At 43.0% G+C, this 10,284-nt stretch overlaps 1 protein-coding gene and 1 pseudogene across 1 annotated transcript; one reads left to right on the top strand and one right to left on the bottom strand.

Moving 5' to 3' along the window:
• LOC109932584 overlaps window positions 1-6,609 on the bottom strand; it is a 36,049-nt pseudogene extending 29,440 nt beyond the window's left edge.
• A 1,485-nt stretch (window positions 6,610-8,094) lies between these two features.
• LOC109937918 (olfactory receptor 4K15-like) lies at window positions 8,095-10,119 on the top strand. Its single transcript, XM_020536418.2, is given in 2 exon segments — window positions 8,095-8,952; window positions 8,954-10,119. Coding segments are annotated over 2 exon segments (963 nt in total). The 5' UTR covers window positions 8,095-8,166; the 3' UTR covers window positions 9,131-10,119.
• Window positions 10,120-10,284: the final 165 nt, after the last annotated feature.

The following is a 10,284-nucleotide window of genomic DNA, read 5'->3' as shown; positions in this document are numbered from 1 at the left end:
TTCACAAGTATGGCACCAACTTCCTTTTTTCATTCATTCACAGGATTTGGGCATTACTGGCAAGACCAGCACTGATTGTCTATTCCTGTTTACCCTTGAGTAAACAGTAGTTAGCTGGACTCTTGAAGTGATGGATATAGGTACACTCAAAATGCTGTTAAGAAGGGAGTTCTAGGATATTGACCCAATGACTGTGAAGGAGCAACAGTATATTTCCAAGGCAGGATGGTGTGTGATTTGGAGGGGAATGTGCATGTGATAGCTTCAAGTAACTGCTGTCCTTGTTCTTCTAAGTGATAGAGGTTGCAAATTTGGAAGATGCTGTCGGGGGAGTATGAGCAAGTTACTGCTGTGCCTCTTGTAGATGATACATGCTGTATGTCATTGTTTATCAGTGGTGAAAATGATGAATATGGTGCCAATCAGAGGCACATTAAATAATACCAATACAAGAGAATGAAACAAGTTTAATCTCTGTATATGTCTTATTTTCTTTCAATTCTGTGACATCACTGAAGATATTAGCCTTGAATTGCCTGAATCACACTTATACAAAATTACTGTGACATTTAGAATGCTTTGTGTTGATTTTGCCAATAGGAACCTATGCCAACATTTACTATTGAGCTAATATTTCTGTACTGGAATGCAAAAAATCAGTGTAAAACACGTACATGTATGACTCCCCCATATCAGTGATATGTAAAACAACTGTAGACATGAAATGCTTTATAAACATTCTTTAAACAATGATGAGCAGGAAGTCCTCCCCCAGTGAGCAATGGCAAGAATGGTAGGAAAATACAGTGAAAATACAGTGTGGGGGCTGCCAGCATCTGTATACTTTACATTTGCTGGATGGCTGATGCTAACAGCATGGGTTTAATTCCCACAGCAGCTGGGGTTATCATGAAGGACTCTCCTTAACCTTTCCCCTTGCCTGAAGTGTAGTAACCCTCAGGTTAAACCATCATTTACCTCTCTCTCTCTCTCTACGCTCTCTAATGAGAAAGCAGCCCTATGGTCTGGATACAACTATGCGACTTTAATGTCACATTGCTTTCATAGTGCACATTCACTGACTTCAGCACCAACTTGTGGGCTTCTATCCTCTGTGTGGGGCACATTGGTTCCTTAGTGCTCAAGCTGTTTAGTGTTTCAGTGTTGGTTTTTATTTCCTAATGTCAAGATTCTGGTTTTCTCATTCTCACTCTACTGTGCCCACTGACCAGACAATCCATCGGTCAGATACAGAGTTCGCATATTGCTGAGTGGCACCGTACAATGTTAACATCAGATCTGTAGCATATGCCAGAATTTTACATGTGCTTCAAGTAAATGGTCATGTGTAAAATTCAAGGGGGAGCAGTCCTTAGTATGATTGAGTAAAGCTATAGTCAGTCAGGGGTACCATAACAGTCAGTCCAGGAGTTTGATTAATTCCATTCCAGGGGATTGGCCACTGCCAGTCAGGCACTTGGTCCCACCAGATCCCAGGAATCTGTGTCGCTGCAGTCCAGGCACTGGGCCATGGTCAGTCCCGCTAGTCAAGTACAACTTGTCTGAGGATTACAGACACATGCAGTCACGGTGTTGTGGAGACATCGGTTTGGGAGTGGACCAGTTTCCCCCTCAATAAGGCAAAGGGAGGGATTGACATGATGGAAGGGGGTGGAAGAGCAGTTAACAGTGTTACAGGAGCAGGGGAGGTGGTGAGGTCACCCCAGTGAGAGAGTAGGAATTGCGGAGGGCAGCAAGCATTAGGAATTTGGGACAATGAGAAATAGACATGATGCATGCCATAGTGAGTGTTGAGCCATGGTGAGATGTAGGTGGTAGAGTTAGAACGAATGGTGGCCCTGTGAGAGTGAGGTAGTAGGGAGAAGAATGTGACACTTACCTTTGTGGAGCACAAAAAATCACTAATCTTCCTCTGGCACTGCCTTCACTTGGGGTGGCAGTGACCTGGGCTGTAATTAGTGCCCAGCCTGGCTGGGTCTCGTGGCATGGTTTTCTGTGGTGATGGGCAGAAAAAAGGCCTAGCCTCCTCTCCATCCCATCCACCAACATCTCTGAGGCCCTGCCTGTGAAGCAGGGACTGAGATTTTGTATCTTTGGGCCATGTGTTGAATGTTGAGAGTCCAGTATCGGTGTGATGACCGGTTCCTGGCTCACAGGATCTGAAATAGAGTGCAGCTAAGCTTTAAAAATGGTGTTAGAGGAGGGAAGGCTGGAAAATTCTGGCAGAGGAGAGCACCTCAATGTCTCTGGCCATATAATTGCCCGAGAAAGACACAGAGGAGCCAAGTTACACAATTACTGAGATTTAGAGCAGAAAATTGCACGAGAAAGGTCACTCAGTCAACATAGCCAGGCACCATGAATTTTACTCAACAAGCTCTTTAACTTATAATGGGAAGATTCTGCCTGACATATTCCAAACAGGTGATGAAAAATTTTGTAAATCTCCATTGCTATCTAGCAGCTTTTTGTTTTGAAAACATTTTTGCACAGCTTCACAATGAAAGTGCTACATCGTTTAGTGGTCAAGCAGGAATCATCGAAATGAACAGAGTGATGAGAAAGAATTTGTGAAGTTGTCAAATTTGGCTTTGAACTCTCTGTTGTTGAGCTTGCATTCCTTTCATTTTACTGTCAGTTCTACTGAAGAGGAATATTTTTGCATTCTATCTCTTAATGTCACAAATAACATATTTACTCCACACCATTTTCATTCTTCCAGTGTTTAAATTTGGCATCTTTTCAGCCTCAGCAGTAAATTGGAAACGCAACAATTTCTGCCAGTTTTCCATCCTGACATTTTGTAACCTCTGAATCTCCTGCCAATGCTTCAATGGCAAAGGCTTTGTGTGAGTCTTTGTACCTCCCAAAGGCCCACCTTCCGTGAGCTCCCTCAGGGTTGAGGTGCCTCCACAATGTTGAAATGTGAAACTGCCTTGGATAGAGATCAACAAATAAGCTGGTTTGAAAGTCAACAATCATGGATAGTGCTAGGCTGGTTTACAAAGCAGTTTGAAGAGAAAACGATTTCATTTCGATGCTCACTTTTGGCTTCGTTCACCCAGGATATCATATCAAATTGGCTTTGTTCTTATTCTTTTAGGTTGTTAAGAGTGTACGTATTAATCTATTTAGAAACCCTAAAGAAGCTTAAACACAATAGTGGCTCAGTGGTTAGATTGCTGACTCACAGCACCAGGAACCTCTGTTTGATTCCAGCCTCCGGCAACTGTCTGTGTGGAGTTTGCACATTCTCTCTGTGTCTGTGTGGGTTTCTGCCAGATGCTCCAGTTTCTTCCCATAGTCCAAAGATGTGCAGCTTAGGTGGATAAGCCATGCAAAATTGCCCCAAACCGTCCAGGGATATGCAGCATAGGTGGGTTAGCCAGGGGAAATGCAGGGTTACAGGGATAGGGTAGGGCTGAGTCTGGGTGGAATGGTCTTTGGAGGGTCGGTGTGAACTTGATGGGCTAAATGGCCTGTTTCCACACTGTAGGGATTCTATGAACTTCATAAAATAATATTTGTTAATTTTAAAGATATTATCAATAGCCAGCTAAGATGCCTGTTGAGGAGTATTCATATCAAGAATTTTGATTAGTTCAGCAAAGACAATTATATTCTTTTGGAAAGTGATCAAAAACACTTACGAAATATTTTCAAGTTCTGTAGTTTATCTGTTCTTACTGTGATCAATGCTTATGAAATTCTTACTTCATTGAAAAATACCATTTTTTTCTTTGTATGCACAATAAAGCATTATCAAGATGAATAGAGCATTTTAATGTTATGTAACCATGTATATCTTAACTAAAGAGACTAGTATTTTTGCTTAAAGATCAATTCATAGAAAATGACACTGATCTACATTGAAACATTTTCCTGAACATTTTTTAAAAATTTAATATTATGCTTTATAAGTAAAATTGCGATGTTTGTTTTCACTGAAATTGTTCAGATCAAGAATTCACCTTCCATTTATTACGAATACAATTTTCTTTACTTGGCCAATATATGCAAATTGTACTTACAAAGTGTCATGATGTCTACCACCAAGCCACTTAATTGACTACTGATTGACAAGGGTGTCAAGGGTTCTGAGAGTGGGTGGGGGTAATAGGAGTGAAGACATGAAACTGAATCAATTGGATCAAACATGAATAACTGAACAGGTATGAGGGGCTGAATGACCTACTCCTAATTTCTATATTCCTATTGCATCTTAGTGACAAATGCTGCACGCTTGATGAAAATGTAAGTGGGAGGATGTCATTTTATACTATCATAGCTGGAAGATCTGTGGCAGTGATTCAAGAAATTTAGCATGCTTCAGGGCACAGCTATAGTAGCAGTGAGCAACAAGGATTTTTAATGTGCACTGTAAATGTGGCACGTATGCATTACGGATCATGATATGTACAATAGGGCAGTAAGTTCAGTGCAAGTTAGCACTTGAAAGAAATAAAATTCCAATCAGTTGAATTAAAATAATATAGCTGCCATGACGATCAGCAATCACTTCAGAGGTTTCCTGAATTTTAAGACTCTTCAATGTTCATTGCTTCAGGCTCTTGAAAATATCAAGTCTCTTTAAAATCAGAAATCCAACTATTTCAATTATATGCATAGTTTTCTGTTTTCTACGAACAAGCAGGAGTAGGATCTTTGGTCCCTTGATCCTGTTTACCATTCAATAGGATTATGGCTGACCTGATTATTCTACATTCTTAATAAAAACTGAAAGAGCTGCAGATGCTGTAAATCAGGAACTAATCTTTTGTATCCACCTGCGCAGGCAGATGGAGCTACAGCTTAATGCATCATCTGAAAGATGGCACCTCCAGTGGTGTAGTATTCCTTAGGACTGCACTGCAGTGGCAGCCTTCATTTCTGTGCTCAAACACTGGGAACTGGACTTGACCCCAGAACATCAATTCCAAGGCAGGAGCCATACCAGCTGAGCAGCAGTTTTGAGGAAGGTGGAACTGATCACATTATCATCATTACACCATAAGAAATAAAAACAGGAGTAGGCCATTCTGCTCCTGGAACCTGCTCTGCCATTTATAGGATCATGACTTATCCAATATTCCTCACATCCACATTCCTCATAATCCTTGATTCCCCTAGTGATCAAGAATCTAGCTATCTCAGTATAAATATACACAAGGACTCTGCTCCCATAGCTCTCTTTGGGAGTTCCAAAGACTCACAACCCTCTGAAAGAAGAATTTCCTTCTCATCTCAGTCTTAATTCATTTTACTCATTCACAGGATGAGGGTGTTGCTGGCCAGGCCATCATTCATTACTCAGAGGATTGTTAAGAGTCAACTACATTGCTGTCTGGAGTCACATGTAGGCCAAACCAGGTAAGGAAGGTAGGTTTCTATCCTAAACGACATTAGTGAACCTGATGGGTTTTTCCTGACAATTGGCAATGAATTCATGGTTATGATTAATTCCATGGTTATCTCAATTCCAGATATTTGTTGAATTCAAATTCCATCCTCTGCCATTGCTGGATTCAAACCCAGGTCCCTCGATTAGCAGTCTAGTGATAATACCTCTCAGCCATCACTGCTCTTTATTCTGAGACTATGCCCTTTATTCACAGACTCTCAGGGGAAACATCATCTCAGCATATACCCTGTCAAGCCCCTTTTCGTTCCAATGAGATCTCTTCATTCTTCCAAAATCCAGTGAGCAGAAACCCCAAACTGTTTAGCCTTTATTCATAAAATAATCTCTCCCACTATCATCAGTCATAAGGTGCCCAACATTTCATCTTAACTCAGTGCCTTTAATTACATGTTCTCCAGGGTTCTATAGCGATTTACCTCAAATGATAATTAAGTAACTCTCGCTGTCAATGGAGCAGAGGATTGAAGCGGGGTCAGAATGTATTGACCTTTGATACTTGAGTTAGAGTCTTCTTAGTGTCCTTGAACTAAGAGGCCAGGGTTCAAGTCCTACCTGCTCCTCAATTGTGTAACAACATCCCTCAACAGGTTAATTAGAAAAATAAGGTAAAAAATAATGAGGTTTTCAGTGAGGGATTTCCCCCTCATTCCATGGAGCAAGTGACTAGGAAATTTATCCTGGTTACTTACAAATTCCAGCCAAGAGTTATATCATCCGTCAGAGCTCTCTTTTTAAAAAACTGGATATACTTGACTAATGTTGACCAGTGGAGTATGTCAAGAAGATACTGCTATTGCTGAGGAAAACCAAAGCAGGAGGCAGGGACTGAGTGCTCAAAGGTCTACATTCCAACTTTCCACGCGTCTATTCGACCATTGGAATAATCGGTGGAAAGTTGCCTCCAGTTGCACGGCCGGAAATATGATGTTTCTGAAAATTACTTACATTAACGTGGAGGCACCTTAACCCTGAGGGAGGAATACCTGTTATCTAGACAAAAGAGTGCGCAGAATGATGCTGACTTGCGTCAGACGGAGGAGAAGCTCAGGGTTTTGCAGAAAGACGGGGGATTGCAGTCGGTGGACACGAGATTCAAGAAGCTCCGAGACATGGCTCCCGTTGGTTTTACACTCGTACCAAGCTGCTGGCAATAACCGGCACTTCATCGCACTAACTGCTGGCAATAACCGGCACTTGGTCCCACTAACTCCACACATAACAGGTAGGTCCTCAGCACTGTCTCATTATAAACACTGGTTATATCTTTACTGGCTTGGAGACAGAGGAAAATCTCCAGGGTTTTACAAAAGTAAATCAAGTAAAGGAGACTGGATTTTTAAAAAGATCAGCTCTATTTTAGAATCTTATACCCCTTACAGCACAGAGGAAGGTGATTGGGCCCATCGTGTCAATGGCGGTTCTTGGAAAGAAGTGTCCGATGATTCTCACTCCTCGTGCTCATTCCCCAGGACGCTCCAACCGCCTCCCCTCCTCTTTCAGGTATATAGGTCACAAAAAATGAAGAGTTCACTTATTTTGACACTTCGCTTATAATCACAGCAACCGGGCAGGAGCGGCTGTCGCCTATTTGGGGGAGATTGGACTGCGTGAAACATTTATGCTCAAAAACAATGTGCCATAACATGCACAATAGAAATCCTAGAGGTGACCTGCGAAACTGACCCAAAACCAGTAACAGAAAGGCAGCAGATGCGAATTCAGTATTATGTTCTTCTGCCTTGGCAGTTAACTAAATTTAAGCGTTATACACGGTAATCACATCGAAACAGAACAGTAGACATAGTGAGGACGTGACTACAGTTTCTCGGAGAAACAATACAAGGATTGTACACGAAAGGCGTTCAGTTCGGTTAAATATTTGAGGTGTCCCGTATCCACTGCATCTTGTCCTTAAATCGTTCTGACTATGATGTTCTTCTGCATCGTTGTTGCTGTAAATATTTAGTAAGTGTATACACCTCAGTTTATCTCCTTGTTGCATATGTGGAAACATCTTTTTACCTAATTATAGTTGGTGCTGTTGGTGTTTTATTTAAAAGATGTGTCATGAATGTGGATAATGGTTTTAAGATTTTGTCGCAACATAATAAAATACTTCATGACTCGAAAAAAAATGAAACCATAGCATTCGAAATTGGAAATTGATTTTTTTAAAAAATCATTATTTTACATCACTGCTGATATAACGTGGTGCATTCACTTAAATCGTCTACAGTAACATAGCTTTTGGAAACGGTCGCCATACAATGAACACAGCACAAACCTTCAGCAATTATTTTCTTGCATTATGTGTGTACGACAGCGAGAGACAGTGATGTGCCTGTTTACTTTCTCCAAGTTTAATGTTTTGAGGAAGGGTCACCGGACCCGAAACGTTAACTCTGATTTTTTCTTCATAGATGCTGCCAGACCTGCTGAGCTTTTCCAGGAACTTCTGTTTTTGTTGTTGTTAATGTTCAGGACGTTTTTTGCTGTTTGGAGAGACTAATGGATGGCTAACCTGAACGTCTCTGGTTCCTCTTTCACAGGTTAATGTGCTTCACTGAGCTAGAGTAGAAGAAGGGTCTAGGCCCGAAACGTCAGCCTTCCTGCTCCTCTGATGCTGCTTGGCCTGCTGTGTTCATCCAGCTCTACACCTTATTATCTCAGAGCGCAGTGTGGTGCCGGATTCCCTGAGGATCCTGACGCTGGGGACTGGCTGGATGTCCGACAGGAGGTGCTCGAACGGCAGGGAGGCGGCCTGGCTGGGCTGCAGCAGGTCCCTGGTGCTCACCTTCATGCTGCTCCTCGCCTGTGCGGTGGTGGTGGGCAACTTCATCACCGTGACCGTCTTCCTCAGGACCAAGAAGTCCCGCACCCCTCAGGGGTACCTGAAAGTCTCCCTGGCCCTGGCCGATCTGGCGGTGGGACTCCCTTTCTCCGTCTACACGGAGATCGCGTTGCTGGGGAGCGCCAGCCCCACTCTGTGCTACAGCGGCTACTCGGCCACGGGGGGCGACCAGCTCTGGTAGCCCTGCAGCCTGGTGTTCGCCGGCTGTACCTTCGTGTCCATCAGCACCATCTTCCTGCTGTCGGTGAAGAGGAGTGTGGCCATCCTGAAGCCCTTGCACAAGGAATCCATCGTCACCCGGAGGAGGACCTTACTCCTCATCCTGCTGTCCTGGTTCACCGGCTTCCTGCTCTTCAGCGGCCACTTCTCCCTGGAGTACAGCGAATGCAGCCGGATGTGTAACTACGCCTTCGTGGCCCGGGCTGTCCCCCACGCCAGCTGGAGTATCCTCCTCCTCTTCCCCGCCTTTGACTTTACCATCTTCGGGGGTACTCTGGCCGTCAACGCGCTGTCCTTCCGCACCATCCGCCGCTACTCCGAGAAGCGCAAGTCCTTGGCCGAGCTGAAGAACTTACCCGCCTCCCTGCGCCCCTCCTTCTCAGACATTAAAGCCGCCAAAACCATCGGCATCCTCACTTTGATCTTCACCGCCTCTTTCAAGCCCGGTCGCCGGCCTCGTGGTGGGTAATGTCGCCGGCTATCGCTGGTGTAACTTCTCCTTCTTTGCCTTTTGGGTGCCGGCGTCCAACAGCTGCTGCAATGTCATTATCTACAGCGTTAGGGACCAGAGGTTCCGCAAAGGCCTGCACCAGTTATTCCACAAAACCCCACAGTGATCCTCAGGAAAGTTCTGGGCTCTGAGGAACCGTGATTTTCGCCAAGGGAATACAATTCTGACTGGACAGTGAGGACCATCCGATTGATTCAACAAGTGCATAAACCTCAGCTTAAAAATAACCAGCTTCTCTCACATTATGTTATATTGAAAACATCAGTTCGATGCTATCACAGAAGGGCACTTGAGAACATTTATGAACGTTCAATTATTTTCTTACTGTGAACTGTATACATTTTCTACCTTGACACAGCTGTCTGGTGCCATTTTTGAAAACACTGTTGAGAACTATTAATCAACATCACTGACCTAGCATGTCACTTCAAAGTTTTTAAATTGACTTTGTGTGGGATAGTTGTCTTAGGCAGTTTCTTAGTATTTGAGGATGACTTGTTTCCACTTCAGAAGGTTCTGAGATGACAGCTAAGTCCATTTGCAGATTCTGCCACATGTGGGGCAGGTGGTGCTTGAAGGGACAAACACATTGAGTTTGACGCGTGTGTGTGTTCTCTATCCAGTCTTTGTCTCTCGTCTTTGCCTCTGTGTCCTTCTGAAGAAGTGTCCCACTATGTTTGGTGTCTTCCCAAAGAAACCAAAACCCAAGAGCTCCCCTGTTTCAGTGGGATTGCTTGATTTCTTCCTGGGTGCTTTAAGGACAATCCTGAAATTGTTCTTCTATCTTCCTAGAAATCTCCTGCCTGAGCAGAAGACTGGTGTCAGGCCTACGAGCAACACATAGCATTCAGTAAAAATTTCATTAATTTTCACTGAAGTTTTACACTGAAGTTTTACTCTGAGGTGGGTGGGAGGGGCAAGCAGTACCTAGGTATTTAGAGGGCAAGCCAGTTTCACAGTCTTAACCTAGTTCAAAGCTATAGTGACACAGAATGTGAAACAAGTCTCCCTCAATTTCTCTGACTGTGTAAATATGATAATGATCAAACCATCAAAAAAGAATAAATATTCTGTACTTAATTTGGAAATGTTACTGTCTGTCACAAGTAATTACGAGAATTATTTCAAAATATGATAAACAAAATGTTGTAGTTATTCTATTTAGAAAATGATTTGTCCATAATTTATTTGTTCTGATAAAATCCTTATTAATATTTTGGAATTCTACTTCAGAGAAACTAAGGTTACATTTTTGTTCAA

This window comes from Rhincodon typus, chromosome 15 (genome assembly GCF_021869965.1).
Source record: "Rhincodon typus isolate 14 chromosome 15, sRhiTyp1.1, whole genome shotgun sequence".
In the NCBI taxonomy this organism is placed as follows: Eukaryota; Metazoa; Chordata; class Chondrichthyes; order Orectolobiformes; family Rhincodontidae; genus Rhincodon; species Rhincodon typus.
The sequence above is the reverse complement of the archived record's forward strand: the minus strand, read 5'-3'. Positions and strand labels throughout refer to the sequence as shown.